General features: G+C 53.0%; 1 protein-coding gene and 2 pseudogenes across 1 annotated transcript; all 3 read right to left on the reverse strand.

Annotated features, from left to right (window-relative positions):
- Nucleotides 1-291: 291 nt before the first annotated feature.
- On the reverse strand, nucleotides 292-2,832 carry LOC141938451 (hydrocephalus-inducing protein-like; annotated as a pseudogene).
- A 321-nt stretch (nucleotides 2,833-3,153) lies between these two features.
- LOC141938452 (hydrocephalus-inducing protein-like) lies at nucleotides 3,154-13,136 on the reverse strand (annotated as a pseudogene).
- A 1-nt stretch (nucleotide 13,137) lies between these two features.
- Nucleotides 13,138-17,706, reverse strand: LOC141938450 (hydrocephalus-inducing protein homolog; the record flags this gene model as incomplete). Its single annotated transcript, XM_074857327.1, has 4 exons — nucleotides 17,456-17,706; nucleotides 14,609-14,855; nucleotides 13,871-14,083; nucleotides 13,138-13,189 (listed from the first exon to the last, which is right to left on the reverse strand). Coding segments are annotated over exons 2-4 (318 nt in total), but the record flags the coding sequence as incomplete, so codon positions are not given.
- Nucleotides 17,707-19,224: the final 1,518 nt, after the last annotated feature.

Below are 19,224 nucleotides of genomic sequence, written 5' to 3' on the forward strand. Positions count from 1 at the left end.
AATGAGAATCCTGGCCGGCTCCTCTGGGTCCAGGCGTTGCGTATGTGGGAATGATTTCTGGCAAGAGCATTTTGAGCACTGGCGCAGTAGCAGCTTTCCTGGTGGGAAAGGTTTCTTCTGCCCCTCCTGAGAGGTGAGCCGTGATTACCAGCAGGGGCTTGAGTTGGTTGACGGGAGGCGTGTTGGTGTCAATGAGTTGTCAGTTTTGGAATAGAGAGGATGCCCATACGATTGACGGTGATCACACCACGCGCCGCCCGCCCCCCCCCCCCCCCCCCCCCCCCCCCCCCGCTAGGATTGACGCTGATCAAGCCACGCAACCAGAAGCCACCTGCAGTGACACAGGTCTGACTCCCTCCCCGCTGTCACACGAGGTCGTCTCGGCAGACACAAGGTCAGACGCTCCTGCGGGGAGCCAGGCTGCCTTGTTCGCAAAGCCCCGTCTCTCTCTCTCTCTGACTTGGTACTTAGAGAAAGACATATTTGACCTTTTTAATTATGCTGAAAACTGTGAATTACTAAACTCTTAGTTTAGACGCATTAAGCGTTCTTTTGGGGCTAGAATGTGGTTTTCTAGATGTGATGCATTCTCATTTTCTCAAATTCTTGCAGAAGCATTTAGCCATGAGTTTTTCAAAATGAATTTTGCAGTTGTTCCAGGCCTTCCTTCACTCGAAAGAATGTATTTATGCGTCACCATTTAAAACTGCATCAGACCATCCTAGTTAAATCTACGTTTTAATAACTTTATTTATTGAAATGTTTTACAGGGTCAAACCTAATTTCTAGTAAGGAGAATTAATGGGTTTCGTTCAGTGAATGATGTCAGCATGCACAATATTATCAGTGTTTTTGAAGAAGGGATTGGTGACATGGTAATGTTAAATCACGCTTGTGACAGCAGAAACTCTGATTTCACAGGGGTGATGCCAGCATCATCCAGCAACTCGAGTCGCTTTAAAGGATCACATACAAGTCATTTGGCAAATGTTCTCTAATTTAACTGTATGTGTTAAAAATATGTTTTACTTTGAAATCCTTAGCCATCATGTTAAAAAACCCCTTCTATATTATCGGCTTCACTGTGTTACACTGAACTCAGGAGGACTGGGAAGAAAGCTTATCACAAATATACTAATGTGGATTCTTATCTCAGAATTTTTTTTGTATTTCCTTCTTAGATGTTTTTGAGACTTGAGAAAGTTTCTAAGTTTTGACATTTCACCCACCTAGTGGTGAAGGGATGGCAGTGGATGTAGTTCTTCTGGATTCTAGTAAAGGTTTTTGATAGTGTCCCTCATAGCATTCTTCTGGACAAGTTGTCCGACTGTGGGATGAGCAGGTTGATGGTGCACTGGGTGAAGAACTGGCTGAAGGGCAGAGCTCAAAGCCTTGTAGTGACTGAGGCTACATCTGGTTGGAGACAAGCCACCATCGGCGTTCCTCAGGATTCAGTCCTAGGGCCAGCTCTGTTCAGTATTTTATCAATGATCTCACTGGAGGAGTTGAATGTACCACTGGCAAGTTTGCCAGTGATACCAAACTGGGAGGTGCTGATGACTCTCTTGAAGGACAGGAGGCCTTGCAGAGGGATCTAGATAGATTGGAGCACTGGGCAATCATTAATGGGGTGAAATTTAAGAAATGAAAATACCGGCTTCTGCACTTGGGAGGGCACTATGGCAGGCACAAGCATAATGGGGAGAGGAGTGGCTGGAGAGCATCCCTGCAGAAAGGGATGCAGGGGCGCTGGCTGACAGCAGGCTCAGTGTGAGCCAGCAGTGTGAGCCGAGCAGCACGGGCCGGCTCCCGCCACCCCCATCCATCTCCTCAGCCTTGTAGGCCACCGCCTTCCACCCCCTGCAGAGCTCATATTTCAGCACCCGACCGCTGCCTCCCGCTCAGCCACCACTGGACCCCTCCGCCATGCTGCAGAGCACCCCTGCGCAGTGTGGAGGACTCCTGCACTTGCCCCAGCCCCGGCGCCACCGGCCCCGCACCCTGGTCTGCTCTGGGTTTACTCCAAAGCAAGCAGGTTTAGTCCAAAACCAACGGTTTAGTCCAAAACTAGCGTGGTTATTGCAAAGGGAAGGGGGTTAGTCCAGAGCAACCGCTGTAGCAGTAACTGCGCCCTCAGGTCACGCCCCAACGGCTGCGGCCTTGAGCCCAAGGGGCTCCTGGGGGGGCACAGCTCACCTGTGAGGGGGAAGGCCCCGGAGGTAGTAGACCCAGGAGACACCCCCCGCCCCAGTGCAGGACACCACCATCTTGCGGGTGACGGGGGCTGTGCCAGGGGTCAGGCCACCCTCGAAGGAGATGGAGAGGGAGGTGGTCTGCTTGGAGCGCAAGCTCTCGGGGGCCCTGAGGGTGAAGGCCAGGTGCTCCACCCGGTACTGGAAGGCCATGGGCTGCAGGAAGATGTTCTTGAAGGGGATGGAGGTGCTGTCATCAGCCTGGATGGGGGAGGGGCCCTGGGACTTGGGGGGAGGGCCAGGCCCAAGAGGGGGATGCTGTATTCCCCACCAAGCAGGGAGGAGAGCTGCAGTGTGGCCCTGGCTTCACCCAGCTGGCAGGGCTCAAAGGTCACATCCATGCTCACCTCCGAGCCTCCCGGGTTGGCAGGGGACACGCCGATGGTTTTCTCCGTCAGGAAGCCGGCGCAGTTGGTCTGCACAGGGGAGAGAAGAGACCATGGAGGGGGCGGGTCACAAAAGCAGATCCAGCACCTCAGGAAGAAACAGAAGGTCCCCACCGTCACATTGTCTAGGGTCCCTGTCCCTTGCCTGTCACTGCGCCTGTCCCCCCCCCCACTTGCCAGTGAGGAATGGCCATCAGGAGTGTCCAAACGTGCCCAGCAGGGACAACCCTGCACCCAAGTTCTGGAGGACCTTAAACCCCAGCCCTGGCAGTAACGGGGAAGTCTTGCATGGGCCACGGAACCTGCAAGAGCAGCTCCAGAAAGGGCAGCAGAGAACATCTGCAAGTGAAGACAGGCCGGCTGGGGACAAGCCCAGCATTGGTGGGGAGACCCGCAGGCTCATGTGGCCACCCCAGCTCAGCCAGGCCAAGCTAGAGGGGTAGGATCCCTTGACAGAGAGGGCTGATGCTGGCCAGACAAGCTGCCTCCCAGCAAGGGCCCAGGGCAGGCTGGGGTCACCTGGAGTGGTAGTTGGTCTTCTGCTGGGCGTAATTCATCATTTTGGTGGTCATGGTCTGACTAGAGCCCAGTGTGGTGCAGAAGTAGAGGGGCTTCCCCGGCCCACTCATGGTGGCTTTCAGGTGCAGATTGTAATAGAAAGAGCCCAAGCTGCTGCTCCGGAGCACCAGGCACCCGGTGCTCTCGCCCACTTTCACAGGCTGATACTCAAAGACAAGATCATCCTGGGAGGAACCAAAGGAAAAGCCACTGAGTCAGGCAGAGATGGGGAAAGCAGGGCCTGCAACAGGGGAAATCGGTCCCTGGTGTGCTCCAGCAGTGCTGGAAGGCAGCCCAGCACCCTCCCTTGCTCCAGGTCCCTCTCTCTGGGGCAGAGCCTTGCTACATCTGGGGGACAGTTCACTCGGGGGACCGTCCCCAACAGCTCAGAGCCCTCCAGCACTATCCCAGAAGCTTCCCACCCTAAAATGCCCCTCTACTCCCCCAGGGCACAAAACACCTATCGATTGAGGCTGCAAACTCCCTGCCAGTGGGGTGAGGCATGCCCTGCAGCCACTCTAAACTGAAAATACCCACACTAAATACAGAGCCTGTGGCACAAGGACCCGCCCTGTGAGGCCTGATGGAAACATCTCAGAAGGGGTAGCATGGCAGACTCCACCAGCGCAGGGCGATTCCCACTAGGCATCTTCTTACACTCTGCTTCCCCTCCAGATTATTAGTAGGTGGGAGCTGTCACCCTTGGGAAGAAGCCCCAGATGGTTCATGCAGGGCGTCACCCCTCAGGACCACCCACTCCCAGAAAGGCTGCAGGAGAGGAGAGCACACTGCATGAGCTTTGCTCCTACCTCCGACTGCGCAGGAACAGTGAAATGTGGGGGAACACTGATGTCGGGCACTTTGCAACGTACAGCAAACGTCACCGGGACAGGCAGAGGGTTGTCCACCTTGACGGTGGCAGACACTCTCTGCCCAACAGCACCGGTCACTTCAAGAGTGCTGATGGGTCCTGAAGCAGTGGCCTTGAAAGTCACCATGTAGAACAAGTACTCCTTGGTCACCTTGTTGAGGAAGGTCACCTGAATCGGAGAAAAAGGGCAGCGCTGGTCATTCTGCACATAAAAATATACCAGCTGTGCTGAAGCCAGCCTCAAGAGCACCAAGCTCAGCACCCTGCTTCCAAGAACGGCTGTAAGCAGCCACCGAGGAAGAGTGCGAGGCTGGGGAAAGCGTGTGAGGTATTTCTACTTGATACTCTCCCGACTGCCCATTGATTCCAGCTCACCAGTGTCCTGGTCCACCTGTGCTTAGCAGCCCCCGGTGGGACCCTCACAGAGACTGACAGGTGAGTGGGGGGTGTGGAGAGATGCCTGCTGTTCAGTACCCACCCAGGACACCTACAGTCCCACCAGTGGGCACGGGGAGGTATGAGAGCAGGCGTGTAGCTTCTCAGGAAGTCAACAGCTCCTTGGAAGGCCCCACAGCCCCATGTCCACACTTACCATTGCGTTAAAGACTGCTTCCTTGTAGGAGAGGAAGGTGAGCTTGTAGTCCTTCTTGGCAGAGCCTGGCACATCAATGTATTCCAGCCCCTGCAGCACAGAACTGCTTTCCAGGTTTTCTGGTTTGAGCATGTCTACCACCACGAGGAACCTGTGGGTGAGAAGAATGCAGTGAAGGTCAACAGGAAGGACTCCCACAGGACACCCCTCATGGTGGGGTACAACCCAGCCCCTCTCTTCCTCAATGCCCCCGAGGGAGCCAGCTCTCATCCGCCTGGGAGGAAAGCCCTCCGGGACGGGTCTGCGTAGGCAGAACATGGCCAGTGTGATCCCAGACACCTACAGGCAGAAATAGCCAAGGAGAGTGAAAAGCTTGCAGGAAGGAGCTTCCAGGCAGTGGGAAGCTCTTCCTTGCACCGCTGCAGGGATTGCTGATGGGATGAGACTTCCTGGGCTAGAGTCACCACTGTGTGGCCTGTTCGGCCAGTTGGAGACAGGGATGAGCTCAGTGTAGGAAGTCCTACATGGCACCTGCTGGAAATGGTCTCTGAACACTTTGGGGTCTCAGCAGTCCCTTGAAGGAGATAGTACAAGCCTGTCCCATCTGGCAATGGGAAATAGAGGGAGCCCTAGAGACAAGAAATAGGGTAAGTGAGCTCGCCTGCTCTCTGCCTGGACCAGTTACTGGCTCTTCAGCACACCTGGACAGTCCCATGTCTCAGGCTGCCACCTGAGCAGCTTTGGGCAGGTCCAGCTGGCAGAGCTGTGACCGCAGCCCCGTGTCTTGCGCCGGTGGAGATGGCATCGTCGTACCCACTGGGGCTGGCGCAGTGACAGGACACGGGCAGCATGTCTGGGCAGAGCAAGCTCACAGCGGCCCTGCAGCAGAGCTGCTCTGACCATCCTAACACCCCTTTCCCTGGGCACATCAGCTGCCAGCCCTGTGCTCGTGCAGGGACAGCTGTGCTAAGGGGGTGGCAGTCCCTGCTAAGCTCAACTGCCCCAGCATTACTGCCTGTCAGCTGGCACGGCAGGGTCCCACCAGCCAGGGTGAGCCATGGAAAGTTCATATCCAGTCCTCATCTGGGGTGCCAGTGGATCACAGCCACCTACCCTGGGGCATCTCCTCTGCCTCCAGAGCAGCTGAAAACTGCGGGACTCTTCATGCAGGGCTGTATGTTAAAGAGATGCTGAGCATGTCCAACCCCACAGGGCACGGATCTGCTGAGCACCCTGGAGATTGTGCCCACAAGTCTCCAGCCTCCACTCAGGCCTAAATTCTGGTGTGGGAGAAGGTCAGCTGGAGTGGGACAAGGACCCCAGCAGCTCCAGCACCCCAGAGCCCTTCTGCACTGACCCCCTTGATTTAAGAGCTTGCCCCTGGTCTGCCCATGCGACCAGAGGGGCCAGTCACCCCCATCTGCCCAGTCCCAGACCTGCAGGAAGGGCTCTTTCCAAAGCTCCTGAAGGAGATGTCAAGAGAGATCTCAGTGTCATTTCCCACCTGGCTGCTCATGGCCGGGGGGGGCACTGAGAAATGGCAAGGCAGCTTCTCCCCTCTAGTTCCCTGTGTGCTGCAAAAGGGCCCCAGCAGGGCAGTGCAGGCAGAAGTGGTCATGCCCAGGGCGTGGGGAGCCTGTGCAGCCCATAGGGCTGAGCACAGGGGTCTCTGAGCCCCCCTGGGCTGCACAGGCAACGACCAGGAGCTGCACAAAACAAACTTCATTTCCTGGACCATCAGACAGCCTGGCTTTTTAGGTTAGCTGCTCCAGTACGTTTAGTGGTCAGTCCAGACCTCCCACCTGAACTTCCCTTACACCTGGCCTCTAGCCACCAAGAAACCCAGTTTCCAACATAGGATCGCAGGATAATTTCTGTTCATAGGGGACCTCTGAAGGTCATCTCGTCCAACCTCCTGCCCAAAGCAATGAGGGTCATGCTCTGAGGGTCAGCGTGGTGGCACAGCTCACATACCTGATGCTTCTTGTTCTCAGAGCTCATGGTTAGGGGTTTGTAAGTGATCGTGTAGGGCTTGTGGAAAAATTCAGGCCCCTTCCAGTGTTGCCCCTCAATGACGCCTTGCACAGTGCAAGTCCTTATTGTTCGGGTTGGACAGGAGGATGGTCTGACTGTGCTTCTCGCGCACGGCACACGTGAAAGTCAGCGTCTGCAACAGAGGAGCACAGAGGCTGCTTGGTCACAGCGAGGAACCCTTTCCACTCTGACTAGCTTTATGCACAGGGAGAGGCTTTTCCTTGTCGTATACCAAATTTCCATTTGAGCATAGATCTTGGCGTAAATCAAATTGTTGGTTCTTAGAGAAGGAAGAGGAATGAGTCTTTTGCATGCTGGGTGAAGGGGGCTGCTGCCTCCCTAGGAGGGGAGAAAGAAAACTGAAAGCCCTGGAAGGATCTCTCTCCTGTGCAAGGACAAGTCCTGCAGCCGCGCAGTCCCTTCGTGGGCAGGCTGACGAGCAGTTCCTGATTCTCTCTTGGGAGCAAGAGCCAACACCTCCCAGCTGCATGCTCCTGCAAGGCCTGTAAGGGCCAGGAGTCCTTCACGTGGCATCCCTGTTCCCCAGGAGCTGGATGCAGATGCCTTGTCCGCTCCTAGTGCTGAATGCCCTCCCCCACCCCGACAGGGAGGAAAAATGTGGGTGCCGGTGCCATATTGTGGCTATAGATGGGTGGCTCTGGGGGACGTGGGGGGGGTCTCAGAAAAGCCCTGCAGGGTGTCCCCACGGCAAAGGTGCTGCAGGGCAGAGCCAGGACAGCTGAGGTACTCGCTGGAGGAACAGCACCTTTAATAGGGGAGGAACGCAACTACAGGGCTCACAGATTTTGGGAACCCTGCCCAGGGGTTTTCTCAGCTCTCTGGGACACCCAGGCAGGATGACAGGCAGGAGTGACTCTATGCCTGTAAGATTCCTCTAGTTCCTGCCCTGGGAGAGATGTGGTGCAAATGGTGGGGTAAGGGGGCACCTGTCCTGTCTCTGTTCCAGTTACCTCTTTGGACACAGGGGTCTCCATGCAGCATCCTGCCAGCGTAAGCTGGAGCGGCTCACTGCCCTCGATGAAGCACTGCAGGCCCTCGCACTGGATAGCACAGCTCAGCTTAGAGGGGCAGAAGGTCACAACGAAGGGAACGTCCATTCCTGGGAAGATGTAACCCTTTGTGGCGCTGATGCAGAAATCTGGCTTGAAGCTCTTGATGTCCCACTTAAACCTTGCCAAGGAAAGCACAAGGACAGAAAGGAACGATTAACAACCGGGAGGCTGCGAACACAACGTGCCATTTCTAATTCTCTTGTGGGCTTTTCCACAGCATCTCAGGCAGGGTGCTGAGCCACCTGGCACTAAGGCTTCAGGTTGGGCAGGACTCAGCTGCACCCATCCGTAAACAAGCTTTTGGTTGTACCCCTTGCTAAGTTCCAGGGCCTGACTGCACAGCCTTGGCTGCACAACTCCCCACTGGAATGGAAAAGCAGATGACAACTCTCTGGGCAAGCTACAGCTCCATCCAACCCTCACCCAAGCTCTCGGCCACCAGAGAGGACAGGGTTTTGCATTACTTGACTCCTATGTCGCCCGTGTTCTGCATGGTGAGGTGCCAGGATGTGTAGCTCTGCTGCACCACCACTCCGAAGCTGAGGTGTTCCTGGTCCAAGCTCACGTGGGTGCCCTGGCAGGAGCCCCGCACCATGAAGAGGGAACGCACCAGGCCACTGCACTCCAACATCACTTCTTCGGTGAACGGCTGGATGCAGCACTTTGGGGAGAAGATCACTTCCACTTTACAGGTCTCTCCTTTGGGCTTCAGGCTTAGTTCATTGGTGGGCTTCAAGCAGAGAACCTGCCCAAAGAAATGAGTGGAGACTACTTCATCGGGCAACCGAGCTGTGAATCCTCCATAGAGTCTTCCCATTCCTGTTCTGTTCCCATCAACATTGCCCCAGTCCTACTCATTCCCAGGTACACATCCTCAGCTACCAAAGGAATTTTCCTGTGATGTGTGCATCCAGCCACGGTGAGCTGGACTACGTCTTCCAAAGTAATTTCACTTGAGCTCCAGGAGAGCCATAACTCTTGGTCTTTAAAGATTACATTTCCATACCTAATACATCCTAACATATGTGTCTGAAACAGGTGAGGAATGGTACCTTCTTCTCACTTCTGGCTATGAGGGGAGTCCTGACACCTGGCTCAGATGAGGCACTCACACTGCCCAGCAGGGAGGACAGGACAGCACACAACTGTAATTAGCTACTAGCTCCCCCCAGAGCAGCTCACAGCTACCTGCAGGCATCCCTGGAGGCACAGCAAAGCGCTCTCCAGTGAAGGAAGGGGCCTTCCTGCAGCTCTGGCATGGTTGACTTGAGACTGAGCTTAAAAGTGAGAGGAGCAGCACTGTTGTTGGCTATGATGACAATCTTCTTCACCGTCTGTCCGATGGAGAGGGCTCCCAGCTTCACCACCTTTCCTTGTGGTTCCACATGAAGTGCTAAGGCTTGGACCATAGGCCCAAGCCAGAGTTGACCTATAGATGAATCCTGTATATTTTATAACCATTGTGCTAACAGGTATTATACTAAGTTATAACAAACCACCTATTCTGATATAAAGGGTGGAAGTGTTGAAGCCTGAGCAACAGGCCCTGAACCAAAACTGTTAACTCAGTATGTAATCATTAATGAAATATGCATGGAGGATGGAGCTATCTTGGATGTATCTTTCCCTTCCTTTGTATATGAATAGAATAACAGAGTCATGGAGGCAGATGCCTGTCCTCGAGGCCTGATGTGAGACCTTGTGCATAATCCGATCCGATAAGCAGAGAAATTCCCTTAGTTTCTTCCTTGAGCCCTGGCCAGGCTCTGGGGGGAACCTAATGTGAAATTTAAACCAGATATTTCCACTTAAAACAAAGGTGCCAGCTATTCTGGCTTGCTGATTTTTAGGTATATAAGGCTGGACCCGCTCACAGTGACTTTGGGTCCCTCACCTATGGGTGGACGCACTGCGTAGGATTTCCCACTCGCCGGGACAGGCTCAACAAATCCTCGCTGCACCCGGGGCTGCCCAGCGCCTGCAGGTCTGGATGGTGGGAACGGGTACAAGTGGTGATGGATCTTTCTTAATCACTATTCTCTCTCTCAGGTAGTAATGATTTCATGCATTACCCTGTATTTTCCTATTTGTTTAAGTGCACTATTCTGTCTTTTCTTACTGTATGTTTTCTGTATTATTCTGTTATATTATTTAGTTATTTCTAGTAAAATATGCCTGCTCTTTTCACTCTGGTGTCTGAGTTTAATTGATATCCCTAATCAGCAAAACACCACAACGTCAACCTAAGGCAGGAGAAATTAATATAAAGCAAAAGGAAAGAAGGAGAAAAGGTTTTCTGACACCCTTGTGGCAGAAAACTAAAACATGGTAGGCTGGGGAAGAGACGAGGAAAATGAGCGAGAAAGCTGTGCCCGCGGCCTGTGCCACCTGGGGTTTTAAGATTTGGATTTCATCTCACCTTCATTTCCGTGCCCCTTCCTCGGACCTCAATAGTTTGCTGGCAAAGACCGTTGATTTCAAAAGGGATAAGCTCATGGTAAGACGCAATCTCTCTGGGATAGAAAGTGATGGGCACCGCCACTGTCCCTCCTGGGCGTAGGACGTACCCTGGGAAGTCCACATGGAGGTGTGAGGTGCTGGTGAACAAGCAGCTCAGACTGGCAGAAAGCACAGCTGAGAGGAGCAGAGGTGTCACAAGGCTGTGTGTGCAACATCAGGGCTACTTAGGGCTCTCCTGTCTCCTCTCCCTGCGTCCTCAGGATGTCACCCACAGTGCTCATGAGGACATGGAGCAGGCACATGCTAAGCAAGGGCCGAAGGAGTGTGTGGAGAAGGCCTACCTCACATCCTTATCTGGCTGGTTCGTGATGATGAGGCTCTGATGGGAAGGTGCCATTCCAGCATAGTAGATGAAGCAGGTTCCAAAGTTGAGTCTGGTAGTGGAGAAGTGGACAGTGGGCACTACCACAGTGGCCAGGAACACGCAGGTAAACCCTTGTTGATCTGGCGAGGAGAAAGACAGCATAAGCCCACTGAAGAGATGGGAACTACAACTGCAAACACCGAGGAAGAGGATGGGGGGCAGCTGGCTGCACTGACAATAAGGAAAAGCAAGTGCCAAAAGGCTCCAGAATGGCAATAGAAGGTAGAAGGCTTGGTCCAAGAGGGAATGGGTTTTTGGAGAGTCGTGGCCCTGCTTTGTGCAGCCACATGCTGAGCTGTGCGGCCACATGCTGGCAGGACCTTTCTGCACAGTGGGACCAGTGCAGCAGAGGCCTGGCAAGGAGAAACAGCTCCATCTCCACACACATCTAGGACCCCCCCAGATTAGGGGCAGAGGGGGCCTGGGGGATATGCCCTGCCACAAAAGTGCTTCCCAAAGTCATCCTGGGTAAGCACTTATTAAAATACTCCATTCAGAAGCTGTCAGGCTCTTTATTTCTGCAACAGGAGCCTCTTTGCCTCGTTCAGGCTCTTCAGTGACAGAGCTCACCCCTAGCTCTGGGCTCCTGCTGCCAAGCTGCTGCGTAGGAGGTGAAGGTCCCGTATTAAACCCTGGTGCCTCACCTGAAGCGTCAGCTCTACGTCTTTTAAAGAGCACATCCTCTGTGGGTGAAAAGCCAGCTGGGTCTCTGCTTTCCCCTTCGCCTGCAAGACTGTCTGAGGGGTGACAGTAAGGACCTGCTTACAGGCTGCGGGGCCACTCAGTTCCCACGAGAAGGTGAAGCTGAACTTGCTGTTATTGTGGATGCTAAAGAGATGCTGGACATTCTTGTTCAGCTGTACCTGCAGGGAAAAGCAGTGAGGACTGGGGGTTAGAGCACATGCAAAGTGTCAGCTGGCCCAGCAAGTGCTCCTCCCTAATGTGCTCCTGCATTTTTCATATTCAGCTAATGACCTGTATGAAAGATCAATCTCCCTCCCTCCAGAGACCCATAAATGAAGAAAAACATTCCCTTGTGTTCAAACATCTCTGTGAAGCTCCTGGTTCAGGCCCAACATTGCAGGCCTTTGTGGGGCAAATGGTTCAGGGAAGCAGTGCTGCTCACCTCCTTGAAATCAATGACGTTGATCTCCTGTGCACTGAGCTCCATGACACAGCCGTCGCTGTCCTCACACCTGACAGACGTGTGCACGCTATAGCCGGTGGCCTTGATATTCAAGGAGAGGGGCTGGGTCTTCCTCTTGACATCGCACTTGAGGCTGAAGACCGCCTCTCCTTCTAGTGTTGGTGTGAAGAAGACTGTAATGGGAAACCTGGCGAGAGAAGACCCTTTTTGCTCCATTTGCCATCTCTTGGCTTTCCTGGCCACACGTTGCCTGCTCTATGGGAGAGCAGCTGTGCAATGGCCCTGGTGAGGCCCCAGGCCTGGGAGAAAGCAGGAGCAGCACTCTGCCTTTCCAGGGCCTTCCACTATGGAGCAAGCCCTGGTCAGCCCTGCTTAGGGTACGATGATCCCATGCAATGAAATGCCAGAGGATACAACAACAAGGCATCAAACCCTGAGCTAACGCTGACCTTACTGCCCTGTCCACGTGCTACAGGGCACCACCGGGTCAAGACCCCGCTTCTGTCCCAGACACAAAGGAGGGCACTCGTGGAGACCCCCAGTCTCTCTGATCTATATGACAAGGGTAAGTAACATCCTCTTTGCCAAGAGGAGTCGTCCAGCTCCCGTGACAGCAGCACAACGTGGGTGCCACCAAACTGCCTCTTTGTAATTTTTGTGGGTAATTTCTGGGTATGTGATCAAAACCAAACAAACTACAGAGATTTAAGGAATTACCACTTCTCAGGTGAGCCACAGTAACTGATGCAGGATGCTTTCTTGCACTCTGTGGCAAGCCAAAATTCAGCATCTTTTAAGACACAGCAAAGCTGCCTGGAGCTAATGTGTTCTCCTTACACCCTGGCAGGCTGGGAGTGGGCACAGGGACATCCATGATGGATCAGCAAATGAGTTGGTGACTGCTTATACCGCTTGAACTCACGATCACGTCTGAGCACAAATCATGGCTGCAGTTTACAAGAAAAGAGCATCTGCTTTCTGACAGGTGATCCTGCAAAACACAGCTAGTCGCCTAAGCCTGTTGCTGTCCCCCATGACGGGCTCAAATGCTGCCTGCAGTGCTGCTTCTGTGCTTTGTTGCTTTTGGCCCTGCACCGACCACGCATGGTGGGCTTTCTTGCTAAAGGAACACAGGGAAGAGAGGAGACCTTGCCCACTTAGAGCTGCTGGCTCAGGGGTCACAGGGGTAATACCCCCAAACATGCTTTTGTCACCAAAACTAGAAGATCCAAAGCCTGAATTTCTGCACCCACCTCTGCTTGCTTCCCTGGCTGGATGCGACCTCTCTCTGTGTGGCAGAAGGCGGCCACCTGTTCTGGTGGGGCTTCAGGGTCTTGGCAAGTCCACTGGAAGGAATACGTGGAACTGGATGGGTTCATAACCATGAAGGTCCTGGGAACACAAAGCAAAAAGGACTACTAAGGTGGTGCTGGGACATTAGTGACTCTGTCCTGCAGCAGACATCAGGCACTGCCCGTCCTCGACACTACCCGGAAGGAGTTATTTGGTACAGTGGAACAAGATTGGGAGCACAAACATTTCATCTGCTTTATAAGGGCCCTGTCTGTTTCCCGGGTGGCTACAGATTAACGTCTATTGACAAAGAAATTCGCAAGGATATAGCCAAAGTCTTGCATGCTAAAACGATAAGATCAAGCGAAAATGGTAAAATCAAGTCCAGTCAGACTCCTTTGGAAGATGGTACTCTTGGTTGTGGTTGCAGCCTTCATTGACCATGTCTGACTGGTATCTCAAAAGAGCAAGAATGTCCCAAGGATGCTCTTCAAAGGGACGAAGGTTGTACTGGCCCTATTGCACAAGCTGGGGTTACGTGGTCGTCCCAGACTGACCCATACCTTATTGAAGAAAGGGACAAAGAGAACAAAAAATGGGCCAGTTGGACTTCAGTGACCACCTTGTGCCAGGTCCAAAACAGACTCGTGGCCAAGGGTCAGCAGATCAGAGACAAGGCACAAATGTGCCCTGAGGCTTGGAAGAGCAGCTGGAGAGGTCTCTGGTTAAGAAGGGTGACCAGGAGACGGTCATCAGGAGAAGCCATGTCCACACACTTACCTGCTGTGCCTGCCACGCACTCCAATTGCCTCAAACTCAATCACTCTTGTGTTGAGATCTAACGTTGCCCCCTTTGGTCCCTGCAACTCTGGTACACGCCTTTTTGCAGTGATGTAGTCAGAGTCTTCCAGCTCAAAGTGGCAAAGTGACATCAGGCTTCTCCCCTTCACAGCCACCTCTGGGCCCTTCTGATTTGGCCTCAGGTTAGGAATACTAGAAAGAAAGGGACCAGTATTAGCCAGACTAACATTTCCAGCCAGCCAGCTGCTTGTTTATCTCCTTGTGCAGCACAGTGTTGCATCCTCTCTCCATGCAAGCACCGATCAGCAAATCAAACAGAACTGCACTCCCCACCAGAGGCAGTGGAGGTGAAATGGCAGAAACACAGAGACTGACTGCAGCACACAGGTTTCTAGGTAGATAAGGTGGCCATGCTTGTCTGATAAGAAAGCATAGCTAGGGACTAGCTGGCCCCTTGACAGCCTTTCTGGATCTCTCGTTCCAGATTTTGGAACCCTCCAGAAGCTTAGTATTTCATAGTGTCTTGTCCCAGTGTCTCCATACCTGCTTCTACCAAGGCTGGATGATAATTTGCCTTTGCTCCTGTATGTTGGTTGTTTCTGCTGCCTCACTGGGGCTGGCTGTCCCCAGGTCTGCACTCCCACCCACCCCAATCACAGGCAATACCACAACTATCCAGCAGTAGCACGAGTTGAAAAGTGCCTGGATGCTTCCTACCTGCAGAGCATACGGCTCTCAAAGTCCCCCACGTACACCGGAGAGAACTTCATCTACAAGAGCTGCTCCTGTCCTGCAGGGATGGTGCTGCTGCGGGGCTTGACAGAGAACAGTGAGGAGGCACTGACGGTGTTCAGAGACGAGCTCAGGGAGGAAGAGACCTGCTCCAGAGCGCGGCCCAGCTGGCTCGAACAGCGGCTAGACTGGAGCTTCACAGAGGCACCAGAAGTGGAGGCGAGGAAACCCCCTGCAGTAAAGGAAGAGGTTATAGCATGACATCTTCTTTCAAGGAGAAAATCCTTTGTTCCCAGCAACTCTGCCTCCTGCTGCAGGTGGACAGAAGGGAGCTGGGATGCACTCGGAGCACCTCTGGCCAAGGGTTTTCAGCAGGACTCCCAGTGAAGCAAAGGGAAAGTGCACGGTTTGCTTTTTGCTTCTGTGTAACTGCTCACTAAATCATAATCCCAGAAAGTCCTGGGGACAGGTGGGAAAGTGAGGACAGGTGGAGAACAGGGTGCAGGGCAGCAAATACCATGACAAGGCCCAGCAGAGACCCAGAGAGCTGCCTGAATCAAAACACACCACTGAACATCACTCCATAAAGATACTGAGATGACGGACAGGAGACTATGTGTATGTTAGCAAATTCAACAGGCCCAGGACTGAAGCCAACTGCTTCACTCCAGTCTGTTAAACTCTCTCCATCTCCAGGACTGGGGACCTAAATGCGAACTTCTGCAGAATGGTTTCTGGCCAGCTTTCATTCCCAAATCATGTCCAGGAACTAACAGTAGAGATGTGTGTGTGTTACAGCACCTGGATAAATTTCTGGGCATCATTTCATGTCCCAGTACAGCCAGCCTCAGAATCACAGAATCATCTAGATTGGAAAAGACCTTGAAGATCATCCAGTCCAACCGTTAACCTAGCACTGACAGTTCCCAACTACATCATATTCCTAAGCGCTATGTCGACTCTACTCTTAAACACCTCCAGGGATGGGGACTCCACCACCTCCCTGGCAGCCCATTCCAACGCCCAACAACCCCTTCTGGAAAGAAATACTTCCTAATATCTAGTCTAAACCTTCCCTGGTGCAACTTGAGGCCATTCCCTCTTGTCCTATTGCCTATGACTTGGTTAAAGAGACTCATCCCCAGTTCTCTGCAACCTTCTTTCAGGGAGTTGTAGAGGGTGATGAGGTCTCCCCTCAGCCTCCTCTTCTCCAGACTAAACAACCCCAGTTCCCTCAGCCGCTCCTCGTACGACATGTGCCCCAGACCCTTCACCAGCTTCGTTGCCCTTCTCTGGACACACTCTGCTGACGTGGAAGTCCCGGACACAACTTATACGACCAATTTGATCAAGTTGATGCCACTTTATTACAGGATACACATCAATTTATACACTATCAGAAGCTTCACGCAGCACTATCTTCTTGTTAATAGGCTAAAGCTACTTGTTCACTCGCCCTTCTGCCCTCTATGATTGGTCCCGGTGTGGTGTCCATGCGCTGCTCTCCCCCCAGGTAGACCCCCTGTTTTCGACATTCCAACATCTTTATCTCTTGGCCAGGAATGTAGTTTCTCAGGCCATCTCGGCCTTGTTTATGTCCTTGAACACAGCTGCAGCTTGCTGTTACAGTGAGGCCCCTTGGTCTGGATCGCTCACAACATGTCCGTTGTTCTCCAGCAATGCCACAATGCTCGAGTAATTCAATGTCCTTTTTGTAGTGAGGGGCCCAAAACTGAACACAGTAATCGAGGTGCGGCCTCACAAGTGCCGAGCACAGGGGGAAGATCACTTCCCTGTCCCTGCTGGCCACGCTACTGCCGATACAAGCCTCAGTGCTTAGCATTAAGGATATGTTCATTAAGGACAGCATTAAGTCCTGCTCCCCTGTCGCCTGCAGAATTGAGTTTTGTTTGTTACATGTGGTGGAGAGAAGGCTTTGGGGAACAGCGCTGCTCTGACCTTCACACCCTTTCCTCCCTTCCTCTTTGTCGGGCTTTCATAACCAATGACCAGAGAGCTGATGGCACAGCCCAGCAGACTGGTTTCAGCACAAGTGTGCCCTGTGCCGGGGAAGAGCCAATGCCAGGACGCACAGAGGAGGGAGATAAGCATGTTCAGGGCATCAAGGACTTGGGCTGAGTTGTCCCATCTTGACCATCAGGCAAGCTGCCTGTGCTAGGAAACACATGGGTTGCCAGCTCTCCTCACTCCTGTTTCTGATGAGACCTCTTGGACACACAGCCCTGTTTCCCTGTAGAACCACGCTGCTCCCAAGCAGACTGTGCGCTCAGACACAACCGCGTTACTGCGGGTTGGTGAGTCACGGCCCCGCCATTGAGCTCCAATGGCTGCTGCGAGCAGGGGCTCTGCCTGCAGCAAACACTCCCCTGCCCGAGTTAAGAGGGTTAGTTTTCGACAGTGACGTCGCATTTTCCCTGGATCAGGGAATTGCACACGGACAGTGACTGCAGGTCAGCTAACTCGTCATTACACCATCAATTTTCCCCAGTCTCAGAGACTTCCCAAAGAGGTGCCCGAATCTCCCCCTTCCCAGACCTGACCCACCACGTGGCTCTCCCCCGAGCCAGGCTCAGCTCCCGTGCAGAGCACAAGTGTCAGAGCACTCACAGGAGGCTCTGAAAGGTAGAGAAGGGGCAGGGAAAAAGTCTCCAGCTGCAGCTGGGAAGATGCTGATGAAAGTGGACAACCAGACAGGGACAAAAAAGAAATTCATGTTTTGGGGGGAAGCGGCATGGTCATCTCCCCAAGCCCTCAGCTGCCAGCCAAAATGCCCTGGGCACCCTGAGCTGTCACACAGAGCCAGTCCCTTACCATCCAGACTGGGTGGGAGCGGCTCCCCAGCATGGCTCACTGCACTTTCATCCTCCACGGCCGCCATCCAGGTGTATTCCAGGGCCACATTCCCTGTATTGGACAGCTGGAAACTGGAAAGCAAGGAGGAGTTTAAAAAAGAAAAAAAAGAAAAAGCCTAATAAATACAAAGTGCGTAGAGAAGTAACACTGCGTGGTGGGCTCCTGACACCCCTTTCTTTATGCTGAGTAGCATCTTCTTTCCCAGACAACTCTGCCACATCTAGATTGCTGCCCTGGGCTGCCCCAGAAGTATTTCCGAGTTTGGAAGTTACAGAGGAAAGGGCAGACATGGTGCCCAGGAGACTTATTCTGGTCTTACGTCTCCGTTTCACATTATTTTGACTGCAAACCCGTCCTTGAGCAGATAAGGACAAGCACCATGCAATGAAAGCAAAACCACGGCTGTTCTCAGCAGAAAGGCACAGCAGAATTGAACCTCTGCTGGCACGCCTTGGTGCGATGGCAGCCACCATCTCCTGCTTGGCTTTCTGTGCATATATATGGGCCCCAGCACCCAGCCAGGACTTGGAAAGGATGAAACAATAAAGGATTTGTTTAAAAGGATGAACAGCAGGTGAGACTGAATGTAAAGCCCTAGAAGGGACTCAGGTCCACATGTGGGAGATCTCCAGGCCCTGGGATGTGCCAGATTATGTGTGGAAGCTGAAACCTCAGACTCAGCAGGCAGGAGCACCCCCCTCCAAGGCTGATCAGCCTGTTAGATATCAGAAGAGGTTTATTAAGTGGCCGAGCAATAAACATGTCAGTGTAACTTTAGCGGGCACAGGACCATGAGTAGAAGGAAAAGCAGTGGCCACCGGAGAGCACAGCGCAGCTCTGGGGAAGCAGACATGGGTCAGCCCTGGGCAAAGGCAGTCCCCACTTGTAGGTCCCTGTCTGGCACTCATGTGAACATCCTCGTCTGGAAGAGCAAGGTCTCCTTGAACTCAATCATGTCCGTCTTCAGCTTGAACTTGGCATAGTCAACGACAGCACTGAGGCGAAGTTCCACCTCACGGATGCTCTTCTCCAGGACAGTGTGAGCTGGTTCTGGGTCAGTCTCGATCACCTCCAAACAGGAGAGGGAAGAATCACTGACCAGAGCCCAGAAAGCCAGGCTGAGCAGGGAATCTTTTGGCCTCTAAAATCAGCCACATATAAGGGCTAGAAAGGACCATTCCCATTTATTTCCCTCGAAAGATAACCAAATTTGACCCTTCCGCTATAGTATTTGTTTCTACCTACTGATCACAGCAGTCACCACGACTGTGAATACACCCATGGGGACTATGACCGGGTATCAGCCTCTGTGTTTCAACCCTGTAGTGTCTGACCTTTTTCCTGGCCTCCTACAAGTCCAGCAGGCTTCCAAATCAGGATTAAGTTCCCCTGCTGGAGCTCTGTGGATGGAGAACCCCAAGACTGAACAAACCTAGAAAGCACCTTTTCCTTCTTGTCTCAGGAGAAAGTGCTTTCCAGATGTCATGTGCGGGGCAACAGCCACACTGGTGGTGGCTGGGGATGGGCATTTTGGGATGGGAGTGAACTCACTAGGAAAGTCTCCGACTGCTGATGCTCTGATGGGGAAGAAGTTCGGTTTACAGGTCTTAAAATGGTTCAGAAACTGGGGAAGAACCATCACCCAAGATAAATGTGTCTGGCAACAACAATAGTAAAAGCAAGAGTTTCTGGAGATGACACTTCTCCAGACTCCTGCGTGACTGCCA

This window comes from Strix uralensis, unplaced genomic scaffold, assembly GCF_047716275.1.
Source record: "Strix uralensis isolate ZFMK-TIS-50842 unplaced genomic scaffold, bStrUra1 scaffold_35, whole genome shotgun sequence".
Classification (NCBI taxonomy): Eukaryota; Metazoa; Chordata; class Aves; order Strigiformes; family Strigidae; genus Strix; species Strix uralensis.